Source organism: Ochotona princeps, chromosome 2 (assembly GCF_030435755.1).
Source record: "Ochotona princeps isolate mOchPri1 chromosome 2, mOchPri1.hap1, whole genome shotgun sequence".
Classification (NCBI taxonomy): domain Eukaryota; kingdom Metazoa; phylum Chordata; class Mammalia; order Lagomorpha; family Ochotonidae; genus Ochotona; species Ochotona princeps.
This window is the reverse complement of record NC_080833.1, coordinates 7,268,369-7,287,977: the sequence shown is the minus strand read 5'-3', so window position 1 is coordinate 7,287,977 and position 19,609 is coordinate 7,268,369. Positions and strand designations below refer to the sequence as shown.

General features: G+C 56.2%; 1 protein-coding gene across 1 annotated transcript in view; it reads right to left on the bottom strand.

The window, feature by feature from the left end:
• The window catches only part of TNFRSF8 (TNF receptor superfamily member 8), a 48,747-nt gene extending 34,879 nt beyond the window's left edge, over positions 1-13,868 (bottom strand). The window contains exons 1-2 of the mRNA XM_058660780.1: positions 13,744-13,868; positions 2,069-2,156 (exon numbers count right to left, since the gene is read on the bottom strand). Of these exons, the coding sequence (XP_058516763.1) occupies positions 2,069-2,156; positions 13,744-13,806 (151 nt within the window). The 5' untranslated portion in view covers positions 13,807-13,868. The remainder of the gene's footprint in view (positions 1-2,068; positions 2,157-13,743) is intronic.
• Positions 13,869-19,609: the final 5,741 nt, after the last annotated feature.

The window sequence follows — 19,609 nt, the reverse complement described above, 5'->3', positions numbered from 1 at the left end:
GGGGGACTCAAGTAGAGAGAGTGGGGGAACCTCAGGTGTTGGGGGAACCTCAGATTGGGGGGCAGGAGGAACCTCAGCTGGGGAGCGGGAGACTTCAGGTGGCGGGGGCACATCCGCAGGCCTGAAGACTTGCAAGCACATAGGAGGTGCAGATGACACCAAGTCCAGACATTTCCACAGAAAAGCTGGGACGGGCCCGGCGGCGTGGCCTAGCGGTTAAAGTCCTTGCCTTGAATGCACTGGAATCCCTATGGGCACTGGTTCTAATCCCGGCAGCTCCACTTCCCATCCAGCTCCCTGCTTGTGGTCTGGGAAAGCAGTCGAGGACAGCCCAAAGCTTTGGGACCCTGCATCCGTGTGGGAGACCTGGAAAGAGGTTCCAGGTTCCTGGCTCCAGATCGGCACAGCACCGGCCGTTGCGCTCACTTGGGGAGTGAAACATCGGATGGAAGATCTTCCTCTCTGTCTCTCCTCCTCTCTGTGTATCTGACTTTGTAATAAAAATAAATAAATTAAAAAAAAAAAAAAAAGCTGGGAGAGAAAGAGCTGGAAAGGCCAGGTGCCTCCCCGTCCCCAGAGGAGACACGAGGCAGTCACCCGTCAGAAGACTGGAGGCGTAGCTGGCAAGTGGGCAGACAGACAGAGGGACTGACATGCGTGAGCGGCGAGCGAGAGGCAGATGAGAGGGCCGGGAGGGTTCAGGAGCCGGCGGGGCGGGGATGGGAGGGGAACAGTGCTGTGCCCTGAACTGTGGGTCCCCACACTGCCATGTCCTGAGACCTTGACCCTGCAGGACACTGACAAGACAACTGAAGTTAAATGGAGTTCAATGTCTCCCAGGATCAGCGGCCTCCTTTTCCCAAGAAGGAGGAGAGAGAATGGTGGGGGTGGGGGGATATCCTGGGAAGGCCACCAACAAGTCCCACGAAAGCCTTCACAGGAAACCTGGCTGGGGACCTCGTGGTGTCCAGGATGGCGACAGAGGGACTCTTGCTTCTGGCCCGTCTACGGTGCCTTGTTACGGCGGCCACAGCTGACTAGTATAGTCAGAAGATGGACGGACTAGACAGACAAGGACTGTGGGAAGGAGCAGGGGCAGGTGCATGGCAGGGGGAGGGGTGCGCTGCAGCCCCAGCACCAGAGGTAGCCAGGCGGCCCACCTGACCCTTCACCCCAACTCTACAGGAAGCAGAAAGTGGCAGGGAGAGAGTCCAGCCCCATCTGCTGTCCCTTCCTCAGTGACCATTCTGAATCATTTTGGGAAACCAAAAACCGCCAACGCATCGCATTCTTTCCTCAAACGTTTCCAGCCCTGTCCCTGAGTGCCCTGAGCCCGGGCTGAGTGGCACGCACAGCAGGGGTGTGGTGGCCACAGGGCTGGGTCACCTGACCAATGCTCCCTCCGTGACCCACCCTGACAGTGGGCACAGGCACCTCCTCCATCAGGAAGCCCTCCAGACAGTGCTGACAGTGCGAGTGGCAACCACGAAGCCCACACGACTCCCCGCCCTCTGCTGGCGGTCCAGGACTTGGAGCCCACAGCTTCCCACTACCTGGCTGCCCCACTCCAAGTACCCACCTCCTCAGACCTAATGGGCAAGAGAAGGGCCACGCCCACCCTTGCTCCAGCAGGATTTCTGGGTGCTCTTCCAGGCACCACTCACTGCCCCCAGAGGAAACCCATGGTGCAGGTCGCCCCATGATCTAGATGTGTTCTGGGGTGCGGCAGCTCAGAACCACCACAGGCCCTGAAGGACCACTGGGCTGTGCCCGCAACTCTGGCTTTAGGGTGTGTACCAGTTCCAGCTGGCTCTGTGACTCCAGGCAAGTGACCTAAGCTTGCTGAGCCCAACATGAGAACACAGTGAGTGTGGCAGCCATCCCTGCTGGGCATACAGGAAGTGCCCAATAAGGGGCAGCTCTGAGTTACAGAAGGTACTCTCACGATGCAGTGGCAACAGAGCAGTCCTCTGATGTCGCCAGCACACCTCCCACCTTCACTGTGTCTTATAGTCTGAGGCCAGAGAGCCCCACCCAGAACCCCAGCCCAGGCAGATCCTCTACTCACCCGAGGGGCAGCGGTAGCAGCAGCTCCCAGCAGCCTTGTCATAGTAGAGTCCGAGGTCTTCGGCACAGAGGTCCCTAGGGGCGCGATTCTGGAGGGTCAGAGAGGATGGTGAGACTGGGCCTATCCCAGACAGGCCCCTCCCTGCGGCCACTCCAGTCCCAGGGACCCAGTCACAGCCATAGCTGGGCCTGAGACCAAGGTCACACTCCAGAAGTCAGGACGAGGCTTAGGCAAGTGGCACGGGTGTGAAGACACCAAGCTAGACAGTCAGGGCTGCATCAGAGTGTCTGTGTCCAAGGCCAACCGCGCTTCTGAGTCCAGTGTCCTGTCAGTGCACCCCCTGGGAGGCTGCAGGCTCAGACCTCTGACATGGGAGACCAAACTGGATCTGCAACTCCTGGCTTCCTCCTGGTCGCCTCGTGTCCCCAAGTTCTGTCCCCTTCTCTGGACCTCAGGCAGGCAGGACCACGTTTAACCCATGTACCAAGGACACCACACCACCCCAAAGTCATCCTACCAAAGTCCACACTCTGAACCAAATCAAGGCGAAGCAAGCTGCCCAAATGTGTGTGTGAAGGATGAGAAATAGCTGGGGAATGTTCCAGAATAAAGGAACAAGATACAAAGGCTGAAGGGCATGTCTGCCTTGATGGCGCATCAGTGTGGGGGAGGGGACCCTACTGGGATTATAGCGGTGAGATCAGACTGTGGTTTGATCCTCGGTCAAGTGAGCAACGTTGAATGCCTGCATTCGACGAGCTACATAAGAGAGGCCCCTTGTAGAAGAAACAGGCTGAACCATTTCAGGGAGAAGGATTAAAATGCCTGCAACTAACCTGCAAATGACTGCACACAAGAGAACTAATACTCACACCAGTCTGCGTATACGTGGGGGAATGCAAACTTCCAACACGGAGCAGGTGTCAGTACATACCCTGTAGTGGCCACCAGAGGGGGCTCTATCTCACTGTCCAAAGGCCAATGGACATCTCAGAATGCTGAGTCCCAGGAAACCGCGTTAGCGGCAGGAGGGCCTGGGGACCCCATTTTCCATGTAGCATTTCTCTTGTCACGCCACCAAGGGGTTGGCCCTGGGTCTCCCCAGCTATTCCCAGAGGTGTGGGTGGGGACCCAGTTCAGTCCCTTCCCAGATGTCCCCAGGCCCCCGTGGCTGGCCTTTCCCAGCAGTCGCTGCATAGGTTTTGTGGCCAATGATGTCATTGCCTCACTAGAGCTCAGAAAAGGGGGTCGATGTACATGCATTGCTGTCATAGAAACAGCAGTTTCTGAAGTCAGCAGCCCCAGAAAACCCTGTGAACATAGCAAACAAGTCCCCAAAAGGCAAGGGCCCACCAAGGCCCAGACATCATGTGGGGTTGAGATTTGAGGCCAGGGGTGGGTGCTGTCTTCCGCAGGATAAACACCCACAATCCACACTGGGGGGCTGCTCTAAGACCCAAGTTCTCTGCTTCCCATCCAGCTTCCTGCTAAGTTGCCTCAGCGGGTGGCATAGGTCAGACCAAGTACCTACGTTCCTGCAACCCACAGGAGGGACCCAGACAGAGTTCCGGCCCCCTAGCTTCAATCTGGCCAAGCTCTTGTCCCCCTACCTTCCAAATACATAAATCTTTAAAAAGAAAATGAGCTATAGCCAGATCAGCACCCATAATGATAGCACAATAGCACCAATCCCTCCAGGGTGCCACGAAACTACATGGGACCCAGAGCTGTCCCCAGGGACGGGGCCCACGCCGCAGGGCACCCCAGGGCACCCCAGGGCACCCCGGCCTGTCGGTGAGAGAATCTCTACCCTAGGCTGCACTGTCTATGGTCCAGGCCCCACCCCCTGCTGCCTCGCCCATCTGCCACACTGCCCCCTTACTACCCACCTCTATCCCAGCTCCTGGCAGAGAAGGAAGCAGCTTCAAGAGCCTGCTGGTCCTGGGAAAGAGGGGATTAGGGGGCAGGCGTCGCTCTGGGCCCTGTCTGGGAAGGAAGAAGAGCAGAGTGGGAGGGGGAAGCCCGAGAGTGGAGATGCGGCTGCTGGGCGGGGATCCCCAGCCAGCGGCAGGCCCAGCGAGGTGTCCACGGGATGCTGAGCCTGCAGCCAGTCCCGGTGGCCTCATCGTCGAGAGCGAGAGGCCCAAGCCGGAGCCTGTCTGGGCTATTCTCAGGTAGCTTGACTTTCCCGGTGAGACCTGGTGAAGTTCACTTTCAAAAGTCCCCACCTGGCCTGAGCCCACACCTGCACCAGCCAAGCCTGGGGCATCAGCCCAAGTACAAATCCTCACGGGGCCCAGAGCCGGGCAGGGAAGCCCCTCGGCGCCCAGGGAGCCCCCCACCCAGACACCTGCTGACTCCTGGGGCTGCCCCAGCCTCACCCAGCCACACTGGAATCTGCATTGTCACCAGAGTCCCTTCCCCTGCCCCCCAGGAAGTCAGGTGCATCTACATGACTGACAAATGCTGGTCTGAAGAAAGAGGTACAAACACTGCGTCCCTTGACTTCCAGTAGGAGGAGTAAATTAACAGCCCAACGTGCCCAGCACACTTTACAGAGGGCAAAACTGAAGCATGGCGCAGTGAAGGCACTTGCCCAGCATCACACAGCTTGGCATGAGGGCCTGGGTTTGGCCTGGAGTCGCCCTGCACACGCTCCACTCCCACAGGCCCTCCCTGGACACCCAGTTCTGGGTCAGGGCCAGAGCTCTATCCCTGGGGTTCCTCGGGGAGATTGCCTCCTGGCACACTAAGGTGCCTGGCACGAGTCCTTGTGCCAAGCTGAGACTGCTTGGCTGCCTGCCAGCTTTGCGAAAGGGCCACAGGCCATGGGGTCATGGCATTTTCTTCCATTCTCTGCTCATCTACTCCCAAACCTGCTCTCTTCACTCCACCAATAATGTGACGGGGTTCCAGAATCAGGTCAAGGTGGGGTATTGCACTTCCCAGAGGACAGATGTTCTGACAACCACATCCCTGTGTACCAAGAACCAAGGAGCCACACGGTCATCTCCCAGCCCTGGGGAGCTCTGCACCCAGAACGCTCGCCTGTGCTCCAGACTAGCGGACACCCTCCTCCCCCACCTTAAACAGTCCCAGGTGCAAAAGGCCTGTCCCAGATCGCAGGCAGCACCCTCAGCTGTCGCACCTGCAAGCAGGAGCCAGACTCCCTCCCCGCTGCCCCGGCCAGGGGACACAGAACCGGTCACCCAAGATGCAGCCTGGCTCCCTTCATGGAACAGGTGTGCGTCACCACCATCCTCGCACCGTAGCGTGCACGTGGGCTAGAAGGGGAGGCGATGGGAAGGGGATGTGATCCCAGAACAGCAGCCCCCACCCCCGCTGTCCACACCCCCAGCCCAGAATCCCCAGGCAGCTCAGCATGCTCAACAAAAGGGCCTCAAGGAGGCAGGGGGAATAAAACTTCCATATCAGCTGACCTTGAGATGGGACTCTCTCATATGATCTGCGGAGCCCCATGCCATCCCAAAGGTCCTTAAAAATTCAACGGCGCTGGGGACACAGAGAGATTTGAAGAGGTGATGAGAGTGAAAATAGCGCCAGAGAAACACCACGCTACTGGCCACGAAGGCAGAGGCCACAAGTCAAGGTGCTCGGGCAGCCTCTGGAGGAGGAGATAGGCCCAAGGTTGGGTTCTCCCCCGGAGGAGCACAGCCTTGCCCACGGCTCGCTGCCAGCCCAGTGACTGGGGACAGCCTTGCCCACACCTCGCTGCCAGCCCAGTGACTGGGGACAGCCTTGCCCACGCCTCGCTGCCAGCCCAGTGACTGGGGACAGCCTTGCCCACACCTCGCTGCCAGCCCAGTGACTGGGGACAGGTGTTCAGCACAGCGGCTGAGGATGCATTCATCCCTCATCAGCGGGCCTGGGGCGGATCTTGCTCAGTTTCCTGCTGACATGTGCTCTGGAAGGTGGCAGGTGGTGGCTCAAATACTTGCACCCCTGTCATTCATGTGGGAGACCTGGATTGATTTCTGGGCTCCTGGCTTTGACCTGTATTTAAGAAGTCAGTCAGCAGGTATCAGCTCTCTCCTCTTTCCTGCCTTTCAAGAAAGTCAAAACATTTATAGAGCCAAAAGATAGTCATTGGAATCACCTAGTCTGCGGACACGCAAGAGGACACTAGAGAGGGCCCTGGCGGGAATGGCAGGAATGACAAAGAGGAGTCTCAAGTCCCCGTCCCACGTGTCCAGCAAAACTCTGGCAGGTGCTGGACACGGACCCACACACAGGGTGGCCTGGACAGGAGATGCCCAGAACAGGCTTTGACACCAAGTGAATTGTGGTGGGAGGGACGATGACAGGAACCTCTCTCGGCTGAGAGCAGGAAAACGCACGGAGCTTTCTAGTGCAGCACCGAGTGCCAGCAGCAGGATGGTGAAGGCAGAGCGCATGCGCTTACTCTCAGCCCGTTAGTCAGTCGGTCAGGGAGAAGAGCCCTGCTAACAGGAAGTGAGGTCTGGGGTCCGTCGGGGGACACTTGGGTAGGAGGCACAGCTGAAACGGAAACAAGAAGGCTGGGGCTGTAGAGGGCCCAGGTGGTGGGAGCAGGAGGATGCTGGCCCTAAGAGCATTTCCTCCAGAATCATCTGTCGGCAGGTGGAAGACGACAGGCCGACTACCAGCAGGCCGAAGAACCGCCGAACTCCACAGCACAGCTTTTTGTTTTAAATCTCAGAGCCTCTCCCTGTTCTCCCGTGACTCCCAACCCTAACCAGCCACACCACCCTTCTCTCCAGGAACTCCTGTTGCCCAGAAGTGACTTTCAGAAGTGCTGCCTTTGGCACTGGGGAGCCCATGCAAAGTTGAAGACACGGATGCCCGAGGGATGTACAGGCTGCCCAGGGCCCGGGGAATCAGTGGCTCTGGCAATGCCCAAGTAGACTGCAGACAGGGCTTGAAACACAGTAACTCAATGAAGGATTCCGTATGGCCTCCCTGCCCAGCCAAACTCCTGCGCCTGCTTCAGGAGCCGCTAGCTCAGGCTGCAGCCTTCCGGAAACTTCTGGGGCCGCAGCACGCTTTGGAGGCACACACTCAGCTGTACTTCAGATGTGGTAAAAACCACTCCAGTGGGGCGGGCCTTGTGGCACAGTGGGTGAGCCGCGGCTTGGGAACCCACACATGCCACTGGAGTGCCTGGTTTGAGTGACAGCTTCCTGCAGCTGGGAAATCCAGAGAGAGTTTGGGCTCCTGGCTTCGGCCTGGTCCAGCTCCGGCCAGTGTAGCCATTTGAGAATGGATGATCTCTATCTCTCTCTCTCTCCCCCCACCCCAACCCCTACCCAATCCCACCTCAAATTTAAAAAATGAAAGCAAGTAAAACATTTTTAAAAACATGGAAAGGGCCCGGCGGCATGGCCTAGCAGCTAAAGTCCTCGCCTTGAATGCCCCGGGATCCCATATGGGCGCCGGTTCTAATCCCGGCAGCTCCACTTCCCATCCAGCTCCCTGCTTGTGGCCTGGGAAAGCAGTCGAGGACGGCCCAAAGCTTTGGGACCCTGCACCCGTGCGGGAGACCCGGAAGAGGTTCCTGGTTCCCGGCTTCGGATTGGCGCACATCGGCCCGTTGCGGCTCACTTGGGGAGTGAGTCACTGGATGGAAGATCTTCCTCTCTGTCTCTCCTCCTCTCTGTATATCCGGCTTTCCAATAATAATAATAAATCTTTTGAAAAAAGAAACATGGAAAACTAACTCCCGAGCAGCAGCAACTTTAGCAAGCATGCTGGGCGTGGGGAGCAGGAGGGCGGGGAGCACTCCCCAGAGCTCCCGGCTGGGCTTTCATCCCCCCACGCCAGGCAGAGGGCTAGGGCTCCAGCACAGCCAGCCCTGGCCATCCCTGCACGTCCTGGGCGGGGCGGGGGAGCTCTGCCTTCAGCAATAGATCGGTGCTCACTTTTAAAAGATATTTACTTGTTGGGCCCGGCAGCGTGGCCTAGCAGCTAAAGTTCTCGCCTTGAACACCCCAGGATCTCATATGGGCACCGGTTCTGATCCCGGCAGCTCCACTTCCCATCCAGCTCCCTGCTTGTGGCCTGGGAAAGCAGTCGAGGACGGCCCAATGCATTGGGACACTGCACCCGTGTGGGAGACCCGAAAGAGGTTCCGGGTTCCTGGCTTCGGATCGGCGCGCATCGGCCCGTTGCGGCTCACTTGGGGAGTGAATCATCGGACGGAAGATCTTCCTCTCTGTCTCTCCTCCTCTCTGTATATCTGGCTGTAATAAAATGAATAAATCTTTAAAAAAAAAAAGATGTTTACTTGTTTATTTGAAAGACAGAGTTAGAGAAAAAGAGATCTTCCATCCACTGGTTTATTTCTCAAGCTGTTGCAAGGGCAGAGAATGCTGGGAGGATGGGGGAAAGGCAACAGTCTCGAATGCCAGCAAGTTTCCCACGTGGGTGCAGGGGCCCCCGCATTTGGACACTTGGGCATCTTCTCCTGCTTTCTCAGGCGCATTAGCCAAAAGTTAGATAAGAAGCAACTTCAATCAGCTGTGCTAGGGACCATTGGCATTGCACATCTTAGCTCTCCATGCCGCCACAGCACCAGTGCCGCCAACAGATTGTAAAGGGACCTGAGACTGGCATCCGCCCTCCTGCATTCCTTCCCTCCCTCTCTCTGCCTCCCAGGCCACCACTGTGCCCTGGGCCTCCCAACCTGCAGGCCGGAGGATGAGTGACCAGTCCGTGCTCTGCTATAGCAACACACAGCAACTGAGACAAAATCTTCCCAAGGGCTGGGCCATGTGGCTGCTATCAGCCCGTTTTATGGATGGGGAGGCAGAGGCCCAGAGGGGTGACTTTACTTGCCTATGGTCATTTGTCATAAAGGTCAGAAGCAGGGTGTGAACTGAGCCACGCAGACGCTGTACTACCTCCCTCCCCCATGAAAGAAAAGACTTTGAGGAAGACAGCAGGCAGATTAGGCAAAACGAAATGAGAATGAGTGGCTGGCAGAACAACGGAATCCCAGCGGTGGCCACACGCTAGTCCCCAGGACCTGAGTGTGTGTTAGACATGACACTGTTGGTTATTACCTTGGGTACCTGTGATGCGTCAGCAAGAGAAAGCTCACACGAAATGCAATGAGAAGAAAGGAAGGCGCCTACACTCGGGTTACAAGGAAGTGACAGACGTGGCTAGAGCCTTGGGCTCCATTAATAAAGGTAGAGTGAGGGGAGCTGACGATTGACTCAATTACACAGGGGTGAAACTGAGCCATGGCCTTTCTCCCAAACACCTGTTTCCTTCCCTGCTCCCAGCATTCAGTAGGTACTGGTCTCCCAGTGTGGACAGGACCCCTCCCCACACACTCACACCCAGTGCACCCCGGGACCCTGCTTCTCCCAGCTGCAGAGCAGATCCCACACCCCCTGCGCCATCCCTCACACAGCTAATGGATCTGTGATGTCATTCTTCTGCCAGGAACCTCCCTCCATCCCTAGCCCAAAGAGGCCTGCTCTGCTCTGGCTGCCACACATCCCTCAGCTGCTCAGCAACTGGAGAATTCTGGAAGCTCTGCCTTCTGCTCTGCCTTCAAGAGGCTGTCTCCGGGCGCCTGACCTAGAGACACCTGTGTCCCCCAGGCCAGCATGCTGTACCCCTTCTCCACTGTGTGAATCGCCTGTCTGTCCTCCCTGCCCCCTATGTCCCCAATGCCAAAGGTCAGTGCCATGAGGCAGAAATGCTACTGTGCTGGGTGTGATTGCACCTGCAGCATCGAGAACACTCCCTGGCAGACAGCAGGTGCTCAGCTGATGTTTGTGGAAAGAAAAGCTTGGCAATGACAAGCTGCGGGGCCTTTATGCCCATGCCACCCTGGGAATCCATGTTGGGGGCTCTGGGTGAGACTGACTGAGAGCATTGAGGGCCCAACTGAGCAGTCCTGGTGAGGAAGAGAGGGACGATTCCCTGCCAGGGCTGGGGGAGCTTTGAGAGGCCAATGTCAGATCAGCATCAAGCTCCCCGAATGGCACGAGCGGCCGAAGCAGGAGGAGGAGAGCGCAGGCATGAAGGGCCCTGGAGTTACACCGGCTTACTGCTGGACGATGAATGAATAAATCAATGTCCCAGAAGGACCAAGGCTTCCAGTGAGTAACTGGACCAAGCAGAAAGTCCCTCCCCACCACGAGAGTCACTGAGAAGGCCCAGTGGTTCTCCACCGTAGATTCCGGAACATGGTCTCTGCAACCTGCCACCCCCATCCATCCTACCCCAACAACCCATGGAAAAGAGAAGCCAGGGAAGCCGCCCAGCCCTGAGCTGCCTTTTCTGTCCTCCTGTGTGCTGCGCTTAGGCCTGCCCAAGAGACGGGGGACCAGTTAGCTACAGCGCCAGGGCGCAGGCTTGGCAAGGCCCCGCCCCCGGCCCTGTCTTCCTCCTGTGGAATTGTCCTGAGTTGAAGCAAGTGCAGAGAGCGCGTGAGCCTGAGGGTGAATCACACGCTACTGAGAAGTGCATTGAGGACAGATATGAGTGGGAGCAGCAGAAACTTCCAGTAAACGCTGACCGCCTCCCAGCACTGGCTGTTCTCAGGCTGAGTAATGAGGTACCCTGGCGCTACAGTGCCCACGCGGCCTCCTTAAGCCCACACCAGGACAGGAGGCCTTGACCCAGAGAGGCCAGCACCTCCCGCCTAGTGCCAGGGAGACCTGCATGCTGCCGGATAGCTAGATGGCTTGGAACATGGACCCCTGCCGGTGGGTGTTCAGCCTGGTGGCTAAGAGGGCCACATGCCACACCAGTTTCCTCCCCGTGGAGACCCCGGGAGATAGCAGGTGGTGACTCAAGTGGTTGGGTGCCTCCCTCCCACTGGGGAGACCTGGATAAAGTTCCCAGCTGGCAGGGCTGGAGTTTGGCCCAGTGCTGGCTGCTGCAGGTGTCTGGGGGAATGAACGAACAGATGGGATCCATCTGCGTGTCTAGCTGCCTCTCAAACCAAGTGATGAAAAACCTAAAGTTGCCAAGATGGGGTAGCAGGCTAATGTTTTTGCCTGCAGTGCCAACACCCCATATGGGGCACCAGTTTGTGTCTCGGCTGTTGCGCTTCCCATCCAGCTCCCTTTTTATGAGCTGGAAAAGCAGTGAAGCATGGCCCAAGGCCTTGGGACCCTGCACACATGTGGAAGACCCAAAACAAGCTTCTGGTTCATGGCTTTTGGATGGTTGAGCTCTGGCCATTGTGGCCATTTGAGGAGTGAATCAGTGGGTCACTGTCGAAGATCTCTCTGTCTCTCCCTCTCTCTGTAACTCTGCTTTTCAAATAAAAATCAATCTTTTTGTTAAGATGTGTTTTAAGATGGCAGTGAGTCGAGTGGCACACAGAGCTTCTCTCTGGATCCCTCCTGAGTGGCCCAAAATTGAGCTGGAATTGGAGTTTGTGGCTGCTGGAGGGGCTTGCAGGATGAGGATGTGGGGGAACCTACCTCTGCAGCTGACAGAGGAGTCTGGCCTCTCCTGCCCCTGCCCGGGGAGCCCGGATGACATGAGTGGCAGGTGAGGGGCCGTGGTCATGGAACCATCCTGGGTCCCACGACAAAGCTCCTCCTGGGGAAGGTAGCGTTGGTGGTATCAGATGCCCTCTTGTCCTGGAGTACCAGGCACGAACGAGATCCGAAAACCCAGATGGAAATGACAAAGATTCCAGAGCCAGAGGCGGGCAAGCCCTGAAGTAGGATCCTAAATCTTCCTGGGGGAAGGAGGGGTGCAAGCTGACTTGGGGAGCCAGAGGGACAGCTCCTCCCCCACAGACACCCCATTCATGCTGAGAAAGAGGCTGGGAGGGGGAAGATACCAACGAAGACAACAAGGATGTAGTCCTTTTCACTGGTTGCACTGACAAAAATAAAAACCCCCGATAAGATCGAAAGTCGGTTAGGATGTGGGAAAGCTGCTACTCCCTCCAGCTGCCGGTGAGACTGAGATGGTGACCTGTCCAGTGTCCCGCCCCCACCCTCACCCCTACCCCCACCCCTGCCAGCCACAACATCTCCTGGGGGAAGAAATTTTGCAATTGACCCTGCAGCCTAGAGCTTGCGGGTCTTGGAGGCATGTGTGGGACCCATGTATCACGAAACAATGGTGCATCATTTCCCACATTCTGGCGCTCAAATCAATATATTTTCGTTCCATTTTCCACAAACCTGTTGAAGGACCTTGCAGACCTAAGACAAGACGCACACATGTCCCCCACCCACCCCACACCCTCACACTGGGCTGTGCACAGGCCAGCAAGCGGCAAATAAAACACAACGTGCCTGCCCCATCCCACCTCTCAAAGGGTGGCAGAGCAGCTGCAGGATGCCCAGCTTTCCAAGGTAGCATCACAGCCCGGGGAGTACCTAGCACACTGTAGGGGCCTAACGGGAAACTCTCCGTGTCCCATGAATATGACATAAACACCTGTGTGCCCTGGTCAAGCCGGGTACAAGGACACAAATGAAATCAGTGATGGTGATTACGCCTTGCAAGGATTCAGAAGCAGGGTAGAAAGCCTGGTTTTCTTTGCAGTAGTTTTAGAGCTGTTGGAAAGCTGTACTCAAATACACCTTGTGGAAGGGAAAAGATATTGTTGTGGGGTTCTCTTTTTTTAGGGGGGGAGAGAGGGAATGAAATGAAGAGGGAGAAATGAAGCCCCATGACCTTCAGCCACCAAATGCCAGCCAAGCCCCCAAACTCCTCTCACCTCCCTTTCCTCCCTCTGCCAGACACCTTGGCACTGCAAACCCTTACCTTGACCCAGGGGAAGCTTGGAGAGCTGGAAGGAAGAGGCTCAATACCCTCGCCATGTACCACCTCAACTGCTCGAGCAGTCCTGGACACCAGCTTGCCTCATTGAAGGCGGGAGGTCCGCCTGTCTGCTCTAGCCACTCTGCCTGAAGCCCCCACTGCCCCCCTTCTCTTCCTGCCCTCCAGCTCAGTTAGGGCTGAGCCCCACAGGCAGAACCCCTTCTTCCCTTCCTCCTGGGGCTCTTCCCTCCCTCTGCACCCTCTACAGGTCCACTCTGGTCTGCACGAGGCAATTCAGGGGCTGTACCTAAGTGGGTGCCAGCCCTTCGAACATGCTCAATTTTCCCCAAAGTAGTTCCCAAATTCGGCTGTGGGACTTCCCAGAATAGATGCCAACCCCACTGCTCAGGTCGGCCCCATACTGACCTTTCTCCAGGAGCCGGTGCCCATCACCTGCGCCAGGGGAAGGCACCAGTCAGGAAAAATAACGCCGGCTGGTCTGGCGCTCTCATCTCTGCAACTCTCCCACATCTGCTTCTCCGCTCCTCCCAAAACTACCCCCAAGCACGCAACTGGTGGCCAGCTTAAGGGCCAGCAGAGGATCAGGGGCCAGGCACTGACCCCATTCGGCCTAGGGAGCCCCCAGCTGAGCTGGGCAGGACCCCAACTCCCACCGGCACATAGGCTGGGCAAGCAACACCTCTCTGGCTGGCAATCCAGTCAATCCCCAGTGAAGGGTGAGAGTGGGAGGAGGCGCTCCCCAGGCAACCGCCCACCTGGAGGTGTCTGCACGCTCCCGTGCCCCCGGGCCTGGCACCTTCGCCCCCTCACCCCAGGTGGGCGGGGAATGGGGTGAGGAGCGTCCGGGCCGTCCCTCTGCTCTGGGGCCGCAGCCGCCTCCGAGGCTCGCGGCTCCTCCTTACCTGTGGGAAGGCTTGCAGCGCCCCCAGGAGCAGGAGCCCCAGCGCCGGGCGGAGAGCGCACATCCCGAGCCGCCCAGAGAGGAGCCGGCAGCCTGGGCAGCGCGCGGCTGGAGCCCACGTGCAAGCCGTGCCCTGTGCTGCGCGGGCGGGGACTCGGGCACCAGCGACTAAGGCAGGCGGTGGGCAGCCACTTCCACAGGAGCCCCCACCGCCGCGAGGCGCACCGACAGTCCCAAGCTGGTTCCAAGAACGTGACTATCAAGGCAGCGAGAAAGAGGGAAAAACACGTGAAGAGATGACTCAGGACCTCACCTTGGGGGTGGAGGGAGAACACTCCCCTCAGCATTTGAATAGCCCGCCCCGGAACTGAGTCAGAGGTCCTCATTGCAGAGAGTCTGCTGCTGGCCCCAGTGGCCAGGTTGAGGGAGGACAGGGGCAGCTGGTCCTGGAAGGGGCAGGGAACTCACAGGAGATGAGGAGACCGCCCCAGCCCCACCTCCACACCCAGAAGGGTGAAGTTTCAGCAGTGTCCTTTCCCCAGACCCATGAGTTACGCCAGCCTCTCCCGGCACCCAGAAGGTCCTTAGGAAGGAACAGATGGAGCCAGGAGCCTGCCGAGATGGCCACACCACACCCCTTTCCACTCATAACACCTGCTGTGAGAATCTGTTGGTGAGGGAGGGGCGGGTGGATGTTACGTGACTGGGTGGGAGAGTGAATGATGAACAGATGGGTGAGCAGATGGATGAGTGGATGGGAGTGAATGGGTGGATTTTGGATGGATAGATCATGAATGAATGAGTCAGTGATGTATGGATGGGTGCTGGATGGATGGGTGAATGATCAATGAATGGATGTATGAGTGGATGTTGGGTGGGTGGCTGGGTGGGTAGATGGCTGGATGGTTTTTTTTTTTTTTTTTTAAGATTTATTTTTATTACAAAGTCAGATATACAGAGAGGAGGAGAGACAGAGAGGAAGATCTTCTGTCCGATGATTCACTCCCCAAGTGAGCCGCAACGGCCGGTGCGCGCCAATCCGAAGCCGAAACTGGGAACCTCCTCCGGGTCTCCCACACGGGTGCAGGGTCCCAGTGCTCTGGGCCATCCTCAACTGCTTTCCCAGGCCACAAGCAGGGAGCTGGATGGGAAGTGGAACCGCCGGGATTAGAACCAGCGCCCATATGGGATCCCGGGCTTTCAAGGCGAGGACTTTAGCCGCTAGGCCACGCCGCCGGGTGAATGGCTGGATGTTGACTGGGTGGGTAGATAGATGAGTGGGGATGGTTGAGTTGGTGGATGATTTGAGTGGACAATTGGTCTCAGGGACAATGGTCAGAAGAGAATATTTGTTTTCCTGCCTTCTGAGAGTTACCTAAAAGAAAGAAATGAACAGTTTGCTTCTAGTTTGGTTCTTACTGTTAAATGTGGATTTTTTCCCCTTCCAGCACTACCCTCACTTCAGTTCTCTTTTCCCCTTGCATTCTACCTCCAACACGTGCTGGTCATCCATGGGGCAGCCACAGGCCAGGGGTGCCTGGCTTCAGACCTTAGAACCAAGGCTAATGGAGAACAGCTCTGAGTGCTATGATGGGAGATGGGCCAGCTATTTGTGTTGAACCCCAAATAAGCCAAGGACAATAATCACCCGGACACCTGGGTGTGTTGTAGGGTACCAGGCCCCCCTCTGCAGGACCCTCACCTCCTGACAGGCCTTCACAGCTGACCGCCTCATGTCTAGTCCTTCCTCACTACTGGACAAACTGCTTCTACCATGTAGCTGCCAAGCACTGCCTGGCAGCCACGTGTAGCTGCCTGGGAGCTTGAGCTGGGATGGTGGCGAACAGTGAAACAGGTTACTGTGGCAATGGCCACTGGATGATACTTACAGAGGAGCCCTGGATACCTGCTTGCCAGTCTTGAACTTTTCTACCATTGAGGAACTCTTGTTTTGGAAAAAAAGAAAAAAAAAAGCTTGTTAAACACAGAACCAAATGACAGCATCAAAACAATTTATGCAAGAGGAAATATAAATTTAAAAATAATTACATGTGGCAAAAATTCAACCTTTCTAGTAATCAAAGAGATGCAAATTAAAGCAATCTTTTTATCAGGTCTATGAAGTCATCGAGACTTTTTTTTTGCATTTGCTTTATAAAAACAGTTTTGGTAAAATCCAACCCCAAAGTTGTGGTATAACCAGAACACTCATTCATACTGTGCTGGTAAATATCAAAGCTTTTCAGAAAGCAGGATGGCAATTCTTAGCAAACCAAAACACACAAACACAAGTTTATAACTTGTGGCTCAATCATTTTACTCCAGCGGGGCGGGGGGGGACAACTAGGGGAATAGTTTAGTTGGAAAAATAAAGAAGAAACTACCGATACAGTAATGTTTTCTAAAGCATTGCTTCTACATTTGGAAATACCCTGAGAGTCACAGCAATGAGAAATTGTTAAGGCAATGGGAGTGGATGCATTCAATGGAATACTACACATACACTAAAAATGATCATCAGAAAGACTGCAGAGATGAGTCTCCTCCTTTCCCCTCCTTGGGGGCTCTCAAAGGGATCTCTACAACGCAGTTCCTCCATTGCACAGAACCCCACAATTGTTGTGTTGTCAGCAGGGAGAGCCTCATTGCCTAGGAAGGTATAGCATCTGCATAATGGAAATCATTCCAACTAACTTTGAGCGCTTATTTTGTGCTTAGAGTTCTCAGGCATCAGCTCCTCGAGTCCTCCCAGGAACCTCCACATCTCCCTGAGGCTGCTTTCCGGGGATGGTCCCCTCACTCCACCCACCCCCCCCATCGATGTCAGTTCTAGAACTGCTGTCACTGTGTTCTAACCAGATAGCTGGTTCCCAGCATCTGTCTGCCAAAGGAATGGCAGAGAACAGGGACCAGTGGGTACTGAGGACAGCCAGCTCACAGGCAGCTGGAATGGACCAGGACACAACTAGACCCCTAGGACCCGCGTGCTGGGTTCCAGAGATCCCCCAGAGGACTAGGGCAGGCAGGTTTCAGGCACTGTGACTCCTGCTGGGTGTAAACGTGCTTTGAAGAGCAGGAGGGGAAGTCCCGAGGCCCCAGGAGGTACAGCAGCAGAACAGGTCCCATGGGATCACAGGGGCCCCCAGAGCCAGCTGCAGAAGCCCAAGTCCCCCTGGGACCTACAGAAACCTAGAGTGCTCACAGCCCAGTAAGGGCGTGGCAGGTGGGGCACAGCAGAAGGCTGTCTGGAGGAAGGCAGAGCACATGGTGCCAGCAGGATGCTGCATGGGGCGCCAGGCCCTAGCTGGGTATAGGAAATCCAGGGACTCCCCGAACAGCTGGGAAGCTAGGTCCCAGACACTCCAGAGTCACCCTTGTAGCTGGATAATCTTGGTTCCCTTGGCAGTGAAGGCAGGCAGATTAAGAGGCTCGTGGCCTCTTAAAAGGAGATGCCTACCCCTTCTTCTGCCCTGACACCCCTCTCTCCCCTGATGGAGGAGTCACGGGCCCTGTCAATCTCAAGGCTCACAGTCCTCTCTAGGTTCTGTCCCCTCGGAGGCCCCTGGGGGAGAGGCTGGGAGTTCACACCCTCAGAGTATTTGGGGCTTCCCAGGGCCTGGTGAACCCCAGCCGTACACACCCACAGGCAGCATACTCAGAAACCAAGCAGCCCAGGCCCCCAGCACCACACCTGGCTAGAAACTAGGCATGGAGAATCTAGCTGGATTCTCTGGTGGCTGAATTCAAGCTTGTGACACCCCCACTCTGGATCCCCACATGCAAAAATGTGCCTGTGGGGCACCAGGAACAGCAAGGGCCAGAGGAGGCTGGGGAGCCTGCAGGCCACCCCAGCTTGCTGCTGCAGCTGCCTTGGACCCTAGGAACACACAGCACCAGTGGGATCCTGTCTGTGTGTGATCTGAGCAGGTTACTTGCCCTCTCAGAGCCTCCATGTGGGAACAATTGGGCTGTAGGATCATCTAAACAAACTAATGCGGGGAGGAGGATGTAAGGGGGATGCTGCCGGGGCGAGGTGGATTATGCAATGGGGTGCAGCCGGTGGACAGCTAGCATCTACTTGCCAGCTTAACTGACGATGCCAACAGCAAGGAAACCGTTTCTGTGCTCTGCCCCACCTGCCTCCTCTCACGCCATTCAAGGTCAGTGAATGTGAGAAACCAGCTCTGAGACTCCTCCTCACGTGCACCCCTCCCCTCCTACTTCCTACAGGGAAACTTTGGGTTCTAGCACTTCCCTTCCTGCCTCTGGAGGAAGCCATGAAAACTTTGTCCTGTATGGTCTCAGTCTGATTGGAGGATGGGAGCTGAAAAACCCCTGACTTCTGCTGCCCTGTGCAGTAACTTCCAGAGGGTAGCAAGAGCTGTCGTCATGAAGCTTGGACAATCAGGACTCTGCTAACATCCTTGGGTCCACAATAGATAAAAGCCACTGGCATCCCATGTGGGTGCTAGTTTGTGTCCCAGCTGGTCCGCTTCTGACCCAACTCCCTGCTAATGCACCTGGGAAAGCAGTGGAGGATTGCCCGTAACTTGGGTCCCTATCACCCATGTGGGAGATGCAAATGAAGCTCTTGGCTCCTGGCTTCATCCTGGTCCGGCCCTGGCTGTTATAACCATCTGGGTAGTAAACCAGTGGATATAATCAGATATTTTCACATTTTAAATTTTATTTATTTTTATCAGAAAGGTAGATTTACAGAGAGAAGGAGAGACAAAGAGAAAGATCTTCCATCTGCTGGTTCACTTTCCAATGACTACAGCCGGAATTGAGCTAATACAAAGCTAGGAGCATGGAGCTCCCTCCTGATCTCCCATGTTAGTGCAGGTGCCTAAGCTCTGGGTCATTCTCTGCTGCTTCTCCAGGCCACAAGCAGGCAGCTGGATGGGAAATGCAGCAGCCAGGACATGAACTAGTGCCCATATGGGATCCCAGCACTTGCAAAGGAGAGGATTAGCCAATTGAGCCATTGCAATGGGCCCTCACATTTTCAAATAAATAAGCTAATGGATACAACACCATGGGGAGGCTATGCTGTGTACATCAGCACCGGAAAGGGACAGCGTTAACCAACGACAGCAGCCAGTCTCCCAGACCGGGCACCCCTTGCCGCATCCTCAGCCTCATTACTGTGAGCTCTTTCAAGTCCTGGGGCCTGGGCTTTTCAGTTCCTGAGATGGGGAGGTAGGTTAAGACCAGGGAAGGAGGGAGGCTTGGCCAAGACCCCCAGCATGACAGGGAGACCCTTGGGTGCTGTCCTCCCCCCAACTCCCAGACCTTCCTTGTTCAGCAGGGCCACTGTGGGTGAGTCCCTGGGACCTGCAGCAAGCAAGGCCTGATCCAGTATTAACCATGGACTGACTCAGAGGCACAAAGTACAGCGGTGGTGGTAGCTCCTTCAGGGTGCGGGCAAAGGGCATGTGCGTGGACACGACTGCGCGGGGGGGCCAGCACCCTAAGGCAGGGACGGTTCCTCACAAGACTACAGAGCATCTCCTTACTCTGCATGTGGAAAACCAGAGGCTGGGGCTACTGGCCTCCTGGATAGAAAACACACACACAAGTTTAGTGTCTGGCACAAGACGGGCGTCCGGCACAAAATGCAGAATTAGTCACTGCGAGGGGCCAGCACAATACCTAGCACAGTAAACCCTAAATCATGTGGCAAAATGGATACTCAGGGCAATGAGCCTTCCCCCGCCACACACACGGAGCAGTTAGTAAATTCTGGAGCCCTGACTCCAGTTCAGGTGTGTGCCTCTGCGTGCTCCGGTGGTGGAGGTGGGGACATGTGAAGGGCTTGTTGTCACGTGCACCATGATAAACTGAATTAGAGAGGCAGAGAGAAA